Source organism: Chelonoidis abingdonii, chromosome 1 (genome assembly GCF_003597395.2).
Source record: "Chelonoidis abingdonii isolate Lonesome George chromosome 1, CheloAbing_2.0, whole genome shotgun sequence".
NCBI classification, from domain to species: Eukaryota; Metazoa; Chordata; order Testudines; family Testudinidae; genus Chelonoidis; species Chelonoidis abingdonii.
Genome location: NC_133769.1, coordinates 365,839,317 through 365,860,307, shown reverse-complemented (window position 1 = coordinate 365,860,307; position 20,991 = coordinate 365,839,317). Strand labels below are relative to the sequence as shown.

The window sequence follows — 20,991 nt, the reverse complement described above, 5'->3', positions numbered from 1 at the left end:
ATTAAACAGTTCAGATACAGGTTACCACAACCTTCAAAGAGACATTTAGACAATAATACTATTTCCCTCAAGTGTCTTCCTAAATGTTAATATTCCTTTTTTGATCTTTGAATCAAAGCTATAGCAACAGACGATACTTGTTTGCTTACATCACAAGACCTGAGCAAACATCTACCCTTCTACCTCTAACAAGGCAGACTTGCATTTCAAAGCTCTATTCATTTACATATCTTCCTAACCAGTTTCTAAAGTTCGGGCATGGGTCAGATCAGTCTGTGTGTTAATTAACTCTTTCTGGCCCTGTCACTTTTCAATGAGATATTATATTACACTCATAACGTCACATACCTTTAAAAAAAAATCAAGCCTTATCAAACACAGTGGGGGTGAAAATGAAAGGTTTAAATAAACTGTACTGCTCGTAAAATGCTGCTCTGCATCTCCTCTCACTTGTCTATTTTCTGACACTGCTTAAAATAAGGGGTTTTGTTTGTTTGTTACAGTGGTTTCTTCTTAGTACATTTTCCAATGGATCAGAGACATCTATATATATAAAACTTACTTGTCTTGACATTTATTGTAAGTAAGTCCATCCCCACCGCAGTTGCCACACCGATCACCTTTAGTATTCACTGCTTTGAAACAATTCAATGGGGCCAGATGTGCTGCTGCAAGGGGAGAGGAAAGCACAAGGTAAATGACAAGACAGAAATAAAGCATACAATGTATTCTATTCATTTCTCCAATCATTTCAAGGCATTAAGGGGAAACTGAAGTTATTCATCTGTAACCAGAGTTCTTTGGAATGAAGTCTCCATATTCACACTCATGGGAGGCACCCCTGGTGCAGATATGATGCTGGAACCTTTAGGTAGCAGTGCCAGTTGGAACTCTCATATACTCTCCTACGCCTGCCCTCACTGTTCCTGAATTTTGTGAGGGCAAGGCTTAGGGTGACCAGATGTCCCACTTTTATAGAGACAGTCCCAATTTTGGGGTCTTTTTCTTATATAGGTTCCTATTACCCCCATGCCAGTCCCGATTTTCCACATTTGCTGTCTGGTCACCCTAGCAAGGCTATAACCAGCGGCAGCTCCAGGCACCAGCGCTCCAAGCACATGCTTGGGGCGGCAAGCAGCGGGGGGCACCCTGCCAGTCCCTGTGAGGGCGGCAGTCAGGCACNAGCCACCTGTGGAACAGGCTGTGACTGCTGAATGTTACAGCTGGGAGGAAGTCTGTATGGGACTTAAGGGGCAGTGACAGGAAGCCAGAGCATAGGGCGCCAGTGAAAGAAACTGAGCATGGCTTGGAAACCAGCAAGAGCCTATTCACTTCAATAGGGACCAGACTGGGAAAGGCACCCAAGGCACTATCCTGAAGAACCCTGCTTTTCAATAGGACTGCCCCACGGCCCCAAAGAAGAACCCCCTATTATGAACTTTGAACTGTAACTCTTAAGCCTTTATACCTAGCATATTTGCAGATTTTCCCTTCCCTGCAGCCCTAGTGCATTACCCTTTCATTTAACCATTGGGCTGAGTGATTATTGGGACCTATCAGGGCTATCATCTACAAGTCTTAGCTGCAAAACCACCTACAGGACTTGCTTCAAAGTTGCTGTACACCAGGTATGCTGCTAGGAATTTAGGAATTTAGAGTACTTCAACATAGAGCAGCGCACTGTAACTACACAGATGGTATGGCTATCTCATTTCCTGCAGAAAGGGAGCTTAGATTAGATATTAGGAAAAACTTCCCAACTATAAGGTTAGCTAAGCTATGGAATAGGCTTCCAATGAGGCTTTGGAATCCCCACTGGAGGTTTTTTAAGAACAGGTTGGACAAACACATGTCAGGGATGGTCTAGGTTTATTTGATCTTGACTCAGTGCAGGGGGCTAGACTGCATGACCTCTCAAGGTCCCTTCCAGCCCTACATTTCTATGATACTATGATAAAAGCTGTTTTAACTGAGAGTTAAAATAAACACCATTGTGCTATTGGCTCAAACGGAAGCTTCATTAGCTACTGGAGATTCTATGCTGGATAAGGGTCTTTAACTTGTAGGAAGATTTACTGAACTCTTTCATGAAGGTCTTAACTATGTTGTGTGTGAATACAGACTTGTTATCTATGAGAGAGTGGTAAACTAATATAGCTGCTAGATGGACATTAATTGCTGATAAAGAAGGTCTAAAAGTTTCCGCTGTAGCAACAAGGAGTCCGGTGACACCTTAAAGACTAACAGATATATTTGGGCACAAGCTTTCGTGGGCAAAAAACCTCACTTCTTCAGATGCATCTGAAAACTTATGGCCAAATATATCTGTTAGTCTTTAAGGTGCCACTGGACAACTTTTGTTTTTGTGGAAACAGACTAACACGGCTATCCCCTGATACTTGTCAGCTGCAGCAGTTATTCTAAAATATGATGAACTGGAGCCATTGTTGTAGCTACATTACTAGTCTTTATGCAAAGACTGAATCTCTTCCATTTGAAGCTATAACACTTAAGCTTGTGATCCACTATGATCCCCAGACCCTTTCCTCAGTATCCCCTTCCTAGGCATTTTATATGTGTGCAATTGATTGCTCCTTCCTAAGTGGAGTACTGTGCATTTGTCCTTATTGAATTTTCATCCTATTTCCTTCAGATCATTTCTCCAGTTTGTCCAGATCATTTTTTAATTTTAATCCTATCCAGCAAAGAACTTGCAACTCCTTCTAGCTTGATGTCATCCACAAAATTTGTAAGTGTACACTCTATGCCAGTATCTAAATAATCGGTGAAGATATTGAACTGAATAGCACCCAGAACTGACCCCTGTGGGACCCCACTTGATATGCCCTTCCAGCTTGACTGTGAACCATTGATAACATATACACAGACACCTTATAGTAGTTCCATCTAGGTTGAATTTACCTAGTTTGTTTATGAAAAGGCCATGCAAGATAGTATCAAAAACCTTACTGAAGTCAAGATATACATACGACATCTACCACTCCCCCACACCAGAATGCTTGTTACTCTGTCAAAGAAAGCTATTGGGTTGGTTTGGCTATTTGTTCTTGACAAATCCATGCTATTACTTATCCCTTTATTATCTTCTAGGTGTTTGCAAACTGATTGCTTGATTAATTGCTTTATTATCTTTCTGGAGACTGAAGTTAAGCTGATTGGTCTGTAATTCCCTGGGTCATCTATTTGCCCTTTTACAGTCCTCTGGAATCCCTCCCATCTTCCATGGGTTTTCAAAGATAATCGCTAGTAGCTCAGACATTGCCTCTGTCTGCTCCTTTAGTACTCTAGAATGTTTTTCATCAGGCCCCGATGACTTGAAGACATCTAACTTGTCCAAGTAATTTTTAACTTCTTCCTTCCCTATTTTAGTCTCTGATCCTATGTCATTTTCCCTGGTATTCGCTATGGTGGACATCCAATTGCTACTAACCTTTCTGGTGAAAACGGAAACAAAAACGTCATTTAGCACTTCAACCATTTCCACATTTTATGTTATTGTCTTCCCCTCCCTTCATTGAGTAACAGGCCTATCCTTTACTTGATCTTCCTCTTGCTTCTCATGTAGTTGTAGAATGTTTTCCTATTATCCTTTATGTCTCTAGCTAGTTTAGTCTCATTGTGTGTCTTGGCCTTTCTAATATTTCCCTACATACTTGTGTTCTTTGTTTATATTTATCCTTTGTAATTTGATCTAGTTTCCACTTTTAGTAGGATTCTTTTTTTTGCATTTCAGATCCTTGAAGATGGCCTGGTTGAGGCAGAGTCAAAGAATTGAGTTTCTTTGGGTCTGTTATAAGACAGAGATCTCAGTCCTTCTTTGGGATTAGGAAGTACCTGGAATAAAATGTTTTAACACTGGACTCCCCTGTACTATGACCCCTTCTTCCTGTGGAAAGAGCTTCTGCTCTCAGTAGGTTCACATGAAAGTTGACTCTGAACTGGGATTATGATAAAGGGAGATAATTGAGTTGGATAGTGTATCTGCTGTGTATTATTTCTAATATCCATTTTTCTGGCATTATAGCACTCTAGCTGTCCTGTCAGACATGACCCAGCAGTCTTCAAATGGGGTAGACAAGAAATGTCTCAAAATTGGTCTGCACTTCTCAGGACTCTTATGAAACTTGAGGCCTGGTCCAGATGTTCACCCTGGAGTTTGTTTACTCTTTGCAAAAGATCTTCTGCTTTACTGAGGATGCTGATGATGGTAGCTGTGCTTATGTGAAAAATAAGAAGTCAAAGACAACATTGAGTATGGATGTGTTGATAGCCGAAGACTGGTACAACAGATGGTCTGGGCTCTGGCTATAATCCCAAAGGTCTGGCTGTAAACCTAGTATCTTTCATTTTCTCAAAGTCCTATTACTATCCTATTATTAAATAATCTCTCTCTTTCGAAGGGAAGATTCTCCACTCTAGCCTTTGTTTCTGTAGAGAGTCCAGATGATCTAAGCCACATTTGTCATCTGAGAGTGATGGCAGACGCAACTGCTCTGGCACAAGTGTCAGAGGCATCAAATGCCCTTAAAGCATGTTTTTGTAAGAAGTTGTCCTTTAGAAATGAGGTCATCAGACAACTTTTTTCTGATCTTCAGGAAGGGATTTTGCAAATACCACAATATCCATAATCTTCACGTCATTATCAGAAGATGTTGAGTGAATCTCACAGCCCTAAGAACTCTTGGCTGCAGCCTCCCCCACAAGTACTTTGGAACTGGGTATATGTGAAAAATGAAGAAAGCCTCATGCAGTAATTCCTGGCATGTAAAATTAAACAAGGTCATAGAGGAGTTTTTAAACTAAGGAGTAGAGGAAAGACATTAGGTGTGGAGGATTATACCATTCAGACAGAGACATCCTTTAGGGGAGGATTTATTAAAGGGGATACTCTATACCCTAGTAAAGAGGAGAGGCTAAAACTGAAGAGAAACAGTCGAATGAAGAGGAGTCCCATTCAGTTACATCACATGAAGGCAGATAAATAAATACTGACAAATTTTAATAGTGCTTGTATGCAAGTGGAAGATGTCTAAATACTAAGATGGGTTCATTTGACATCCGAGTATTAAATGAGGATATTGATATAACAGGCATCACAGAATCTTGACAGAATGATAATTGATGGGACATGGTAATACCAGGGTACAAAATACATAGGAATGACAGAGTAGATCATGCTTGTGGGAGAACTTCACTATGTGAGAAAAAGAAGAGTCAAATATAGTAAAAACCTTAAAAATAATTAAACAGTAACACAGAATATGTATGAATACAAATTCCATGCTTGAATAAGAGGAGTACAGCAGTAGGCATATGGTACCAACCACCTGATCAAGATGGTGACAATGACTGAAATGCCCAGGGAGATTAGAGAGGCAACAAAAACAGAAACCCAGTAATAATGGGGGATTTCAACTATCCCCATACTGAATGGGAACATGCCACCTCAGGACAGGATGCAGAGATAAAATTTCTCGACACCATTAATGAGTGCTCCTTGGAGCAGGTGGTCCTGGAACCCAAAAGGGGAGATGCAATTCTTGATTCAGTGCTAAGTGGTGCATAGAATCTGGTGCAAGAGGTGACTATAGCTGAACTGCTCAGTAATAGCAACCATAATGTAATTCAATTCAATTTAACATCCTTGCAAGGAGGAAAATACCAAAGAAACCTACCATAGCAGTGCTTAACTTCAAAAAGGGGAAATACGCAAAAATGAGGAAGTTAGTTAAACAGAAATTAAAGGGAACAGTCACAAGAGTGAAAAGCCTGCAAGCTTCATGGAAACTTTTCAAAAATACCCCAAAAGAGGATCAAGTTATATATATGTCCCATATTAAGAAAAAAAAAAAAACAGGAAGAGAAGGAAAAATTCCACAATGGATATAAAGAGTAAAAGAGACTGTTATAGACAAAAAGGTATCCTGTAAACATTGAAAATCAAATCACACTGAGGAAAATAGAAAGGAGAATGAATACTGGCAAGTCAAGTGTAAACATATAATTGGGCATGTCAAAAAAGAATTTGAAGAGCAACTAGCCAAAGACATGCAAACTAACAGCATTTTTTAAAAAAGCATATCAGAAGCAGGATGCATACCTAACAATCAATGGGGCCACTGAACTATCAAGCACTAAACGAGCACTTAGGAAGCCAAGGCCCTTGCAGAAAAGCTACGTGAATTCTTTGCATTGGTCTTCGGAGCAGAGGATGTGAGGGAGAGCTCCACACTTGAGTCTTTCATTTCAGGTGACAAATCTGAAGAACTGTTCCACACTGGGGTGTCAGTAGAGACAGGTTTTGGAACAAATTGATAAATTAAACCATAATAAGTCACCATCACTTAAACCAATCCCTGTACCAAATGACTGGCAGATTGCTAACATGATGCTGAGTTTTAAAAAAAGCTCCAGAGGTGATCCTGGCAATTTCAGGCTGGTAAGCTTAACTTCAGTAGCAGCCAAATTGGTTGAAACTATAGTAAAGTACAGAATTATCAGAAACATAGAAGAACATGGTATGTTGGGGAAAAGACAACGTGGCTTTTGTAAAGGGAAATCATGCATTACCAATGCACTAGAATTCTTTGAGGAGATCAATAAGCAGGTGGACAAGGTGATCCAGTGAATTTAGCTCTTGGTTATTATGTCTTGACATTTCTAAAACTGTCACTTTTATATTTAGCAGTCTGAACAGCTAAGAGGTTTATTTTGGCTTCTCTGGGCAGGCATTCATGGAATTTTTCAAAGAGTGAAGGAAAAGTTCTGGAGACTATCTTCTAGTTTGCCTGGAAGTAGAACTGAACTTCTAGGCAACTATAGGTAAGGGAATCAAATCTTATCCTGACTGACAGTTCTGGTTTTGCCTTTAGTCTAATCCTAAGAAGAATTCTAAAATAGAATATCTTGAGTACAGTGATTTTTTGAGGAAATGCTCGATTTAGCAAGAGATTACAGATAATTCCCTGTAATCAGGCGCCACCTCACGAGAGAACATGAAAGATTATGTTCCTTTCCTGTATTCCTGACAATCAAACAGAAATGAAGTAGTTGAGTCCCATGTCTGATTCCCCAGATTCTCACAATCATTTGATTCTCCTCAAAAGTTAACTACAGGGCTCTGATGCTTGAGAAAACAGCATTCCTCCTCCTCTTTGGAATCTAATCTCCAGAACAGGAAGCACCCATAAACATAGTAAGAAAAAAATCTCAAAATTTAAAAATTGAGAACATTCATCTTTTCTTTGGTGTGTAAAATAGGCAAGGAAATATTTATAACTAGTAATTAGACGCTGGGAGGTTGAGTCATTTAATTCCTGAGAACAAGGGTTGTCACCTTTTCATCAGTCTAATATAGTCAATATCTGTTGAGTAAAGCAGGGGCAGCTTTAGGAAGTGCGGGGCCCAATTCGAACATTTTCGGCGAAGCCCTGGTGCAGGGTGAAATTAAAAAAAAAGTGTAAAAAAAAAGGACCTTTTTATTTTCTTACCATGTATTATTTTCTTTCCGATAACTATATAAATATTTACAATTTGTATATATGTAATTGCTTCAATATTGCTGTTGATTGCTATTTACTGACTCCAGTGTTCACGTTGTGTGTCCTGCACTCGCTTGGGGTGTTGGCTCATTGTGTGTGTTTTATTTTTTGTCCCGTTGCTTCCTGCCCCCCTCTTGTTGAACGAGGTTGTGCTAAGGTTACTACCCTTGGGTGTTAATCTGCATGATATTGAGGTGGTTTTGATTGGCACGGTAGTGGTATGGGATGGTAGGTCTAGATGCAGGGTGTGCAATGGTATGGGCGGTGGTGGCATGTTGTGTGATGGGGTGGGCTCTTCAGGCAAGGTTGGGGAGGATGCAGGGGATGGGTGAGTGCTGGAACACAGGTAGGAGTGCGAACTGTCTGGCTTCAGCAGGGGGTGTATCGCAGCAGGCATATGGGCTGAGACAGGAGGGGATGCGGGGGGGTGGGCAGGGCTGCTGGTTGTGGCAGGGCTAGGGGGGGCAGGTGTGTGTGGCTGGCTGACTTTTGAGCAGAGGGCCAACAGTGTATGCTGCTTGTGGAGGGTGGTGTCGCGCACAGACGAAGGGGTTTAGCAGGGAGGCTGTGGGCAGGGGGCAGAGCTGTGTTGCAGGGGGGGGGAAGGAGTGGTTCGGAGGTGACAGGGGTGAGCAGAGGGCTGGAGCCCGCCCTTTAAATACCCCCAACGGATCTGCATCCCATGGTGTTGGGGTTATTAAAGGCGCTTGGGGGACCCCTTCGGCTTACCCCATTGACCTTTATAGCGCGGGAGCCTCGAGTCAACGCAGTTGGGGGCTGGGGGTCCGGTTGTTGGCTAGTTTAGGATAGGGGTGACAGAAGGAGCTGGAGCCCCGGCCTATATAAACTAGCCCCAGTGCTCCCGCTATCAGGGCGGGGGCGTATTTAAAGGGTCCCAGAGCTCCAGCCGGCTGATAGCGTGGCTGCAGTGGTAGGGGCTTGCGCTCCGGCCAGGATCCAGCCAGGAGAGTGTGGCGGGAGGTTTGGCGCTCCAGCGGGGGCTTTCGGCGCGGAGAGTGGGGTTGGACTCTCTGTCCCCTCAGTGTGGTGTCGGGGTCATGCGTGACAGCTGGGCTTGCGCCCTGGTTGGCCAGAGGCTCTAGTCGGGCACTAGGCACTTGGAGCCCGCGCTCTGGCCGGGGCTCCAGCCAGGGCCGCAGGGCAGCTTGTCCCACTCCGGCCGAGGCTGCAGCCGGGACAGCGGGGCGGTGGGGCTTGCCCCGCTCTGGCTGGGGCTCCAGCAGGGACTGCGGGGCAGCTTGTCCCACTCCAGCCGAGGCTCCAGCTGGGAGAGCGGGGCTGTGGGGCTTGCCGCACTCCGGCTGGGGCTCCAGCTGGGAGAGCTGGGCTGTGGGGCAGCTGCGCTCCCGCCGGCGCTTTGGTCAGGGGAGCGGGGCCATGGAAGATCCCGGAGCAGACCACAGCCAGGGTAAGTAAAAAAAATTTAACAGGCGCTTAAGGTGCACGGCCCGATTCCGGGGAATCGGCTGAATCGGCCTAAAGCCGGCCCTGGAGTAAAGTATCCAATTTAAAAAAAAATCAAATGCAGTGTGCTTCAGGACTATAAACTAGTAAAAATAGTGAATGAGCACTGCAAACAACCCAAATGCATAGAAACTGGGAATTTCACATCTGTTCAGCATATTAACCCTTCGGAACAAATGTAATGGTATCAGGACCTGCCTCTCATGAGCACCCCCTCTCTGTTTTGATACATGCCTGCAATCACTTAGTTTTGAACAGGGCAGCACACATATCTGACAGGTGCTCCCTTTCTGGTTGGGTGTATGCCTGCTTTTCTTTCAGTTCTTACAATGGGATGGCACCTGCTTCTCATGAGTGCCTCCCTGGCTGATGGTTCTTTCAGCAGGTCTTCAGAGACTCAGCCCTTCAGTCAGACACAGTCCCTCATTCCGGGTTATACAATCATCACTTCTTTTTCACGGCCCTGGTATGTGGACATAGAACCAAGGTTTCCTCTCCAAAGGTACTGCCTTGTTTAAGAGCCCAACAAGGGGCCATCTCAGTACCTTCCATTGCTGTCCTTTCGGCAGCCCTCCCTGGGCTCAGTCTTCAACCAGAACAGCAGGGCCCATCACAGACCTCCTCCCATCTGGCTAGATTCTGGGTTTAGTCCCCTAGTGTCAGCTTGCCTGCACTGACCTGTCCATGGTTCTGTTACTCTTCCAGGCACCCAGTCCTCCCTCTTTGACCTACCAGAAGGAACTGGCTGCTCTGCCTCTGCTGCTTCCGTTTATATGGCCCTTCTGGCCCCTGATTGGTCATTCCAGCAGCTCCTCTGATTGGCTGACTGGAGGACTTCTCCTCTGCTCTTTTCTGGGGAGGGAAAAGGCAGGGCCACAAGGCCTCCAGCAAGGGGCCTCAGGATCTAGTCCACCCTATCACACCAAAGTATATATTGAGAATGATTACATTCTTCCTGCGTGTCTCAGCACCCTTTCCTTTTTAAAATGCTTCCCATCTCATTAGCTCTCACTTAGCACCTTCTGTAGCCAAAGAAGACACCCATACCACTTGAGGAGGTATTTACACCAACTTTCCAAACCACCTGTTTCCAAAAGTCAGCTGTCTTGTGTGCTAGGAGCCACTCCAAACCTCTTCTATTGCTTCCTGAGCTGAGGAAGCATGCAGAATCCACCAACAGGGGAAGTAGGACACAATGAGACTGTTTAGATATTTCAGTGATTAGTGTTACAGAATAACCTTATCTGTAGGCGTGAGATGCAAAATCCACTGATTAGACAGGGGAAGCTCAGGGAGAAGGGCAGATTCCTAGCAGATGTGAGGCAGGATCAACCAAGACTGCAGACAGTCTCAGCTACCATACAAACTCTCTCCCCTTTGTGCAGAGCCCCCTCGCCAAAAAAGTCTGTTTGCTCTCTTGGGATTAGGTATCATTTAAGAACTGGCCAATTTCGTAAGAGTTAATTGATGTGGTTGTGTGTTTTTCTAAATAATAATGCAGGTCTTGCCTTTGCCAAATATAGCTTTGCACTGTCTCTCGTGGTTACGGCATCTCCCTTGGAAACAACAGTCATTGTCACCGCATGGAGTTCCATCTTGCTTAAATACATCTTCTGGGCACCACTCTGAAGTCCCATTGCAGTACTCAGGAAGGTCACACTCACCAATACTTTCTCTGCATATTTTTCCTTGTCTATGAAACTGTTAAAATAAGAATACAAGGATCTGGATGTGATTTCTCTCTGGAGGCCTATTTCATGAGCCACCATTTACCTTCTTAAAATATGTTCGTTTTAGAAGTCCCCAAACATCTAACAGGTAAGAAAAAAACCACTTACAGTTTCTTTGCCATTTATTTTAACACAGATAAGAGGAAGATGCAACATAAATACTCCTTGTGCTGTTTATTAAGGAGTGCACTCTAACTCCAATATTCGAAATATTTGTGATTTTTTTCCACTCCCAAATGATGATAAACTTTTCATGCTTTTAATCAATAACAAAGAAGAAAGGAAAAATAGTTTTTGCCCATCTACTCATTTTTTCCAGCATATTGAGTCTGCTGAGACTAGAGCTGGGGACACTTCACCCACAGTGTTCAGAAGCTGGATCTGTCAGTCACTGGGGAGAGGGAGATGGGACCCACCTATCTAGATCCTCTCCAGAACGAGCACTTAGTACAAGTGGTATTACTGTAGCACCTAGGAGCTGTAGTCAAGGAACCAGACCCCATTGTGCTTGGTGCTGTACAAACACAGAACAACCAGACAATCCCTGCTCCAAAGAGCCAGAACCCAAGTATAAGACAAGAGACAAATGATAGATACAGATAGATGTGGGAGCATACAACGAAACAGTTTGACAGTATTGGACAGCTAGTTAGGCAGTGGTCTCAGCTCATCGGAAGCCTAACTAGTGTCAATTTTTGGTAGGCATTAAGGAAAAGGAGAGATTTGAGATGGGTTTTGGAGGGTAACTGCTTAGTTTTAATCAATGTTTATGGAGAGCTTCTCCCAAACATGAGGGGCAGCATGGGAGAAAGCAAGGAAGTCCTTGTTTGAAAATTTAACAAGTGGGTAATGGAGGCTGGCATCACAGGTAGATTGGAGTTGAGCGTTGAGTGCTCAATAGCAAACAAGAGATGATATGGTGGGCATTGGCCATGAAGGGACTTGAAGGTAAAAACAATTAGGTGAAGACAAATGTGATAGACAAGAGGGAGTCAGTGGAGGGAAGCAAAGAGGCAGGTGACATGATCAAAGTGACAGACTAGGAAAACGAAATTTGCAGCAGCACTCTGAAAGAATATGTGTAGGCAAAGATTGCATTGTCAAGACCAGAGAAACGGATGTTGCAGTAATCGAATTGAGATGATGGAAACAAGGATGAGTTTTAGATATGTGATTGGAAAAGAAAGGCCATATCTTAGATATGTTATGCAGAAAGAATTGGTAAGGTTTACAAACTGCCTGGATTTGAGGTCCTAGACAGAGGTCTAAGCCAAAGATGGCACCCAGGTTACAGGTGTCATAAGCATAAATCCCAATTCTGAACATTAGCGTCCAAAATGTGGGTGCCTAGCATAAATCCTCTAAGCTTAATTACCAGCTTAGATCTGATAGCCTATAGCGCTGCACATCAGCCAAAAATTCCAGTGTTTGGCTACTCTGGTCTCCCCAAACCTTCCCTGGGGGACCCAAGACTCAGATGCCCTGATCTACAACAAGGAAATAACCCTCCTCCTTGTCTTCTCTTACTTCCTCCCAGGCTTCCCTCCGTGGGTTATCCTGAAGATTACTGTACTTAAAACTCCAGTTTTTTTTTTGAGAGAGGGCAATTTACTTCCCCCTCCTTCTTTTTCCCTCCAGTCTTTCCTGAGAGAGACCGTAATCCTGCACAGGATTCTATCCCTAGAGCCTCACTTAGGAAAAGAAAATCCAACAGGTTTTACAAGAAAACTTTATATAAAAGAAAGAAAAACACATAAAATGGTTCTGTATAAGGTAACAATATACAGGGATCAATTGCTTAAAAAAAAAATATGAATAAAACAGCCTTATTCAAAAAGAATACAATTTAAAACATTCCAGCAACTACACACATGTAAATACAAAAAAAACAATAAAGCTATTTTTTTCTACCTTTGTACTCACAACTTGGAAACTGAAGATTAGAAGCTTAAAGATAGAAAAATCCCTCTCATAGCCGAGAGACAGACAAAAGACACAGACCCAAACATTCCCTCCCTGAGCTTTTAAAAATCCAGTTTCCTGATTGGTCCTCTGGTCAGGTGTTTGGTTTCCTTTGTTAACCCTTTACAGGTAAAAGAACCATTAACCCTTAGCTATCTGTTTATGACACAGGCCTAAGGGACAGACATGATGGTATTGTCCAGTGATCAAGAAAGGAGGTAGTGGGGAGGGCATGGAGGGGCTGGACAGAAACAGATGAAGAGTTCTGTTGTAGCTTTGTTGTGCTTGAACTGATATCTGGCTGGATATCCACAAGGAGAAATCAGAGAGAGAGGCTGACATTTCTGTTTTCCAAAAGAAAGACAGGTCTGGAGCAGCAAAGTAGATCTGTAAAAATGTGTTTTGTTTTATCTGTAGAGTCTGGATGCATCCTCCTATGTTGATTCTAGATGACTCCATGAATCTTTGAGTAAATGCAGCCTTGTGGCAAATATTTCTGAATCACTGGGCACTGGGGGAAAAGGCCTATCCGTGTGCCCAACACTACACATCTATCAGAAAATATGCTTTGGAATGTTTCCCCAGTTTTCCTGAGCAACTGGGGTGGAAGGATCAGGTGATGTGATGAAGCTGGATTGCTCTGAGAGGACTCCTAGGCATGAATACAGAAGTAAAGGGACGAAAGGATGGTAGAGATTTTCTTCAATCCCAAGAAGTTTCTCTGCTGAGTCCCGTATGTCCTGACCTATTAAGATACTGATCTATAGGGTGGGCTGAATCTAAGCACTTTCTGCTACTGTACTGGATCCTGTGGCAGCAGATGCCACGTTTATTGCATCAGTGATAGCACAAGAACTCTCTGCTATTGACATAGGCTTTTGTAGAGTCTAGAGGAGGTGACTTTAACCTTTATTGCAGAACCCTTAGTTGGAAGCCTGGCTGTCAAATAAGTCTTCTCCAGTTGATTTGAGGAATCTCAGAGAGGTCTCCACAGGGAGCAGAAGAACTTCTTTCCATCTGAATAAGAATGTCTTGTACTGGGAGATGGAGAGTTGGCTCTCCTTTTCTTCTCAGGCTCAGATGACTCTGGAAATAAAGGTGCTCCAGGCTATGCCAGGAAGACGACAAAGGAAGACAAGGATAATAGAGAGAAATTAGAAGTCCATGTAGGAATATAATATTGGAGGAAATATCAATTTGGGGATGTTTTGAAGTCACATAGGGTATGTCTACACAGCATTTGGGAGCGAGCCTCCCAGCTAAGGTCCACACACTTGTGCTAGCAGGGCTTGTGCTAGTGCACTATTTTTAGCTGTGTTGATGGTGCTTTGACATTTTGACTCAGGCTGGAACTTGTGCTCTCAAGCCCACTCCACCCACCCCAGGTTTGGAGTCTGAGCTCCAGTCCAAGCTGCAACATCAAAGCACTGTCTACACAGCACACTAGAGCACACACTATTAGCGCAAGTCTGATGACCTAGGCTGGGAAGCTCACTCCCAAAAGCAGAGTAAACATTCCGATAGGGCTTGGAGCCATGCATTGCCAACGGAGCCAGAACATTCTGGAGAGGATGTTGATGGGCAGGTTCTTTCACTCTCTCACCAGTTTGTCACTGACAGGTTTAGCTGCTATCTTAGGTGAGTGGCATAACTGCCAGGTTATAGAATCATTGTCAAGCTTTCCCTGGCCCAATGACTATTCAGTCATGCATAATGATAATGGATAGTTTTTGGGCCTAGGAAGGAATGTGAGAATGATTCTCTAGGCTGGTAGTTTGGGCATTTATCTAGGTTGTAGGGGAACCAAGTTCAAGTCCCTACTCCAATGACTACTTAATTATTTATTAAAAATGGAACAGCTTCAACAGGTGACACTGAGAAACACTGACACCTCATATCCCAGTGGCTAGGGCACTCTCCTGTAATATAGGAAACCCAAGTTTAAGTCTCTTCTCCACATCAGCCAAAGGCAGGGAATTGTATATCAGCTTCCCACATCCTAGGAGAGGATCCTAACCATTGGGCTAATAGTTATAAGGGAGCCCTACCCCCACAATTTTTGCAAATTTTTCCTCCTTTGCTTTTGTCAAAATGCCTAAAGTCAAAACAAAAACATTTGATTTGAATATCATTGAAACATTTCGATATTTTGATTTGGTCAAAATCATTCAGTGAACTCTACATGAAGTAACGAATAGTTTTGGGTTAGGGATTAGGCAACTATTTTTCTAAAAACAAGTTGCGCAGCTATAATCCCAACACATCTACATGGGATTAGCAGATCTAATACTTGAGAAGGAAACTGTGAAAATGAATAGCATTGCCACTGGTGTTAACTTTAAAAGAAAGTCATTAAACATTCAGTTTACCATAAAATACAAAACCTACTATATGTTTTTCTTACCTGACAGTTTTTGCAGCAAAGTCCAGAAATACAGGCAGCACCTGGTTTTATTGTACAATTGGATAGGCAACAACCACTCCGTAGGCACACCTTCAAGTACAAAATGAATGGCACCTCACCTTAAAAATCTGGCGTGGGACTCTCCTGTAATAACACAGCTCTTACCATTTATTGTTTGATTTCAAAGGGTAACAAAACTCAATGAATCTGAGAGGCAAACTCCCATTTCTCAAAATAGTTATATGCCCTGTTTTGGCCGGGACAGTCCCTTTTCTAAGCCCTGTCCCAGCTAATTCAACTTTTTTGGCAAAAGTGGGCATTTTCCCCATTTGTTCTTGCCAACAAACAGGACAAATGCCCTCTTTTGTCAAAAAAGTGGGGTGCAGAGGAATCTACAGGAGTGGGTGAGTGGTGATGCCAGCCTCACGCAGGGGAGGAGGTAGGGCTTGAGCGAGCAACAATGCTAGCCCCAGCCATAGCCTCATGCAAGGGGCAGGCAGGGCCCAGATGAGTGGCTGAGGTCAGCTCAGTGTGGGGAGGGTGGAGGAGGCGGCTCAGGATAGCCCAACATGGTGTCCCATTTTCCCTTTGGGAAATATGGTCAACCTAACCATAGTTCTAATTATATAGCATTTTTATAAAGTATTATTATTATTATTTGTTATTTCTGCTACACAAAGAATCCAAAGAGAATGCTAGCAAGAGAGGAAGGATGGTCCAGAAGCCTGGGACAAAGGACACTGGGTTCAATTCCCTGCTCTGCTGGAGTGTGGACAAGTCATTAAGTTTTTCTCTTCCTCAGTTCCCTATCTGTAAAAATGGGGCAATAGAGAAATACTATCTCACAGGTGTGTTGTGAGTATAAATACATTAAAAAGATGGAGAGGTGCTAGTCATTACAGTGACGTGGGTCACATAAGTACCACAGAATCATGTAATATTTCTAATGATTTTAAGAAACGTGAAAACAAAATTAAATAGTTTTATTTTAATGTAAACTTTTAAATGTAGATTCACCAATACACTAGAGTAGCACAAAGAAACCAAAGTGTACTTGTGATTCTGACACAACACTGAATTTGTAATTCACTCACTGGTTTTCAGGGTTGTGTTAGTGAGACTGGTACTATGTGATATTAGGTGTAGGGATAGCATAGTCCCTGAGTCCCAATGTCTCCGTGCTTTAAGGGCACCCCCTGTACTTCTGCCTTAGTTCTCCTGGCTCTGTTGCCAAAATGGGAGTGGTGCCAAGGCAGCCTTTCAAGGTGGGGAGTCTTTTAAGCACTGATGTCCAAGCTAGTATGCAGCCACATCTTTAAAGAGCTGTGAATTTGGCCAAGAAAGCTACATGTGTACAGTCACTCCTCATACCAGAGTCATTATAACCAATAGAATTGTGGCAGGCAAATTAGCTTCAGACAATGGGTGGTGATTGGTTGAGTTAGCACTGATGTCACACTGACCCCAGTGAAGTTACGCAAGCTGTTGAACCACGGGAGGGGTTGGTCAAGGTGACAGTTGGAAAGTGGATCTTGAAAGAGGGAGATCTGGTAACTGTCACAGGACAGTCACAGGTTAGACTTGCCTACAGAATGGACTAAATGAGGAAACATTAGTAGAACTCTTGAGAAGAGAACCTGAAGAGGCTGAAGAAAGCTGAGCTTGATGTCCCTAGACCCAGAAGCTTCCCATGTAAGTAGATTATGGTGTATGATAGTATAAGACCTGGTCTACACTAAAAAGTTGGGTTGACCCAGCTAAGTCACTCTTGTGTGTGAAAAATCCATACCCCTGTGTTACATATTTAAGCTGAAATCATCCCTGATGTATACAACACCGTGATGTAGGCAGAACTGCAGTGCTGTATATGTGGCACCCTTGCATTTCAAGTAGAGACAAGTCCTAAATGATTTAGGCTTTGAAGTGATGCTATATAATAATTACCACAAACAAGAGTGTATCTCTTGGTTTTGCAATTCCCAGGAAGAAAAGACTAAACTCTTTTAACTCTAAGTCTAAAAGAAACAAGAAGAGAATAGTACCAGATAGAGAGGATATATGTCAGCTGTTCACCAAAGGGGAAATAAGTCCTCAAAGAAAGTGAAGGTTTATAAATTGTCACAATGACTTGTTACATGAAATTGTTTAAGAAAAGACGTAAGATGGACATAGAGTGAATTAAATTAAACCAAGAGGGTTTTACTGATACCACTGACCAACGTAGGCCACAGAAAGGAACCCAGAAGGGCACTGCAACCTCCACATGCTCTGGCTAAATCCTGAACCCAGCTTGGATGTGATACTTCATCTTTCTTCACTCCCACCCCTAATCTTCCCCAGTTTGTCCTCTTCCTTTCCCACCTTGTTTCTTCTCTTTTCCATTGCTCTTCTTTTTCCTTCTGTTTAATAACAGCCTGGCTTAGCTGGCCAAGACTATATATTTTGTAACATGGCTGTAAACCTGTGAGCAGAAAGGCAGCTAAAAGCAATGCCCTAAATAGCCCAATGTTGGTACAAGTTTGTCAGATCTCAGAGTGGCTGATAAGACCGTGTGCTGTGCCTGTATTTCTCCAATAATAAGGTTGTAAGTAAGAGTCAGCATAAGAAATAGAAGTTGCAATTTCTATCTTTGCTGTTATTTTCTATCTTGTTTTGTGTGATTGCCTTAGTTAGTCAGGATTGGACTTCAAGAAAAAATGCTAAAACAACAGTTCTGGACCATTTCAACTGACCTTCCTCTTTGACACCATCTAAAGAATATCTATTACCATCTTTGACACCATCTAAAACACTGCAAAATGAGGTTCTTTTCCTTCTAAAATCTCTATCCAGTTAAGGAAAAAGAATAAGGGATATTGTTAAAATAAAAGCCTTATTTAAGACCTTACATTTCAAATGCTTGAACTGTTTTTCCTTTTCTACTGCATCTTTAATAATAGGTTAAATGGATTTGGGTGCTTGCCACGATACTAAGTAGGTTGTGGTGTCTGTATACCAAACCTTGTTTAACACTGGTTAATATTGGACAGGGACTGGGTTATGTTAACAACTTTGACTCTTTGGACTCATATATTCCATCTAAATTAGTACAACACATCTAATACGGGGGTGCTGGCAATGACTTCATAATTTAGGTTGAGTTCCACTTTGCACTTAAAGCCAGAATTCAACCTATTTGCTATGGTATTCAGAGTAGTTATAAGGAGCTGGACATGGATTGTAAGACGAGTGTGTGAACAATATCTCAGTCAGAAACAGAAAGATTTCTGGGTGGACAAGCATATCACGAGGCAGTCCTGAAGTACTATGGTTTGCTGAAATTAGGGGAAGTATAGTTTGGTTCAGAGAAACCAGATCAGCAGGCAGGGGAACAAGATTCAAGAGCCCACCAGGTTCACAATTGCAGAGTTGATTCCCTTTGGCTGAGTCCAGCAGCAAGTTCTACAGGCCTTACTCTTGTCAACTGCTCCTTTGGGAACCACTCCACTCTGACAATGTAACTGTACTGGTTGCTCATATTCACTGATGTAGACTCTTGGGTGAAGAGTTTCACTCATCATATAAGGGACCTTCTCAAATCAGGATTGACTTTCATTGAGAGGCCCAGAGCCCTATGATCAGAATAATAGTCGTTTGCATCAGAAGAGAGTTACTTACCTTGTGCAGTTCTGAGGTTCTTTGAGATGTGTGTCCCTGGGAGTGCTCCACTTCAATACACTGACATCTGATCAGAGATTTATGGTAGCAGTATCCACTGGGGTTGCAAGTATGCAGCTGGCATCTCACAGTGCCATTGGTGCCGCATCTAGTGCATGCACGACCTGAACAGTGCAGTTCCTTCTCTACCGCAGAATCCTTACTGCAAACTCCAAAGTAGAGAGGAGGAGAGTGGGTAGTGGAGTACCCATAAGGACACACATCTTGAAGAATCTCAGTTATAGTACAAGGTAAGTAACCCTCTCCTTCTTTGAGTGCTGTTCCTGTGGGTGCTCCACTTCAGGTGATTGTAGAGAAGTGCCCCTCAGAAGGCAAGAAGGACTTTGGGTTCATTTGAGTCATAGAGGTGAGTAAGGTTAGGCCAACTATGGCATCAGCCCTGGAGTCTTGAGTGATTGCATAGTGTTCAAAGAATGTGCGGACAGAAGCCTAAGTGGCCACCCTACAAATCTCTAATATCAGAACATTGTTGAGGAATACTATCGAGGTAGAAACTGATTGTATGGACTGCTCTCTGATGTGCGTAGGGGGGTCTGTGTTCAGAATACGATAGCAATGTTGAATGCACATGGAAATCCATTTAGACAGTCTCTGAGTGGATATTGCACAGCCTTTCAGACACTCGGTAGTGGAAACGAAAAGTCTAGGAGATTTCCAGAAAGATTTGGTCTTTTCCAGGTAAAATGATAACGCTTGCCTGGCATCCAATGAATGGAAGCCAGGCTCTGTTGGAGTCCCATGAGGCTTGCGACAGAACAGTAGGAAGATGGATTGGTTGGTTCACACGAAAGCAAGATGTTACCTTTGGTAAAAAGTTTGGGTGCGGACGTAGCATGACCTTGTCTTTGAGGAATATTGTGTAGGGAGGATTGGCCATGACAGCCCCTATCTCATTCACCCATCTGGCATATGTAATAGGAACCAAAAAGGCCACTTCCATGGATAAATGTAGTAGGAAACAGGTGGCTAATGGTTCAAATGGCAGTCTTGTGAGGCACTTCAATACCAGATTGAGGTCCCAGGCTGAAGTAGGTTGGCGAATTTCTGGAGACCCGTGAGGAAGTGCTAATAATGGAGTTTGCGAAGACTGAGGTCCCATCAATCTCATGATGGAATGCTGAAATGACCGCGAGATAGACTTTGATTGAGCTCATTGCTAAACCCAATGAGCTCCAGTAGGTATTCCGACACTAATGGTAGTAGCGCTGTGGAGGCCATCACATATTTTTCTTCACACTAGGCAGAGAATCTCTTCCATGTTTGAAGGAAGTTATTATCCATGGTCACTTTCCTGCTGTTTAGTAATATGTGTTTAACTTGTTCCAAGCAGGCTACTTTGCCACAATCAAACCACAAAGGAGCCACACCTGAAGGTAGAGTTTCTCCAGATTTGGGTGAAGAGTGCAACCATTGTTCTGAGACAGCTATGAGTTGATCCTCATTTACAATGGCCTGAAATTGTGATTTTTTTCTCCTTGGGGAGCCCCACCATGAATGAGCTAAGTTTGCCATAGTTATCATAATCATATTTAGCCAACAAGAGTGAATAGTTGGTGACTTGGAACTGAAATGTCGCCGAGGAGTAAGCTTTTTGCCTGAAGTGATTGAGCCTCTTGTGTTCCTTATCTTGTTCAGTTGATCAAAACTGTTGTTGTTTGTCATGTTGATTATCTGTGTTGACCACCAAGGAGTTGGGAGGTGGGTGTGAGAAGAGGAAGTCCACCCCTTTGGCAGGAAAGAATACTTCTTATCCATCCTTTTGCATGTTGGCGGAATTGAGGCTGGTGTCTGCCAGATTGTCTCTGCTGGTTTCAAAATCACATCATTGATGAGCAGAGTGCTTTTGCAAGCAGATGAAGGTTGTAGAATTTGTTCCAGCTTGTGCTGGTTTGTCTGCACTTCCTTCAACAGGATGTCCTGGCTTTGGGCGACCCAGTTAAACAGTTCCTGGAACTGTTTGAAGTCATCCAGCAAGTTAGGCAGCGGTGGCATAATTGCCTCATCTCAGGAGAAGGAAGAATTGTGAGCTGGAGATGTCATTTCCCGATCTGTGCCTGTTTCTGTGTTATCCCCAACATCCTGAGCCTCCGTTGACCGTAGGATGGGAGATGTGGGATTAAATGTCAGCTCG

The 20,991-nt window shown here is 43.1% G+C and overlaps 1 protein-coding gene across 1 annotated transcript in view; it reads right to left on the bottom strand.

Annotated features, from left to right (window-relative positions):
• Positions 1-20,991, bottom strand: part of LOC116820524 (disintegrin and metalloproteinase domain-containing protein 20-like) — a 174,012-nt gene that overhangs the window by 58,484 nt on the left and 94,537 nt on the right. Inside the window, 3 exon segments of the mRNA XM_075066834.1 lie at positions 563-668; positions 10,556-10,748; positions 15,144-15,233. Coding sequence (XP_074922935.1) covers positions 563-668; positions 10,556-10,748; positions 15,144-15,233 — 389 coding nt within the window.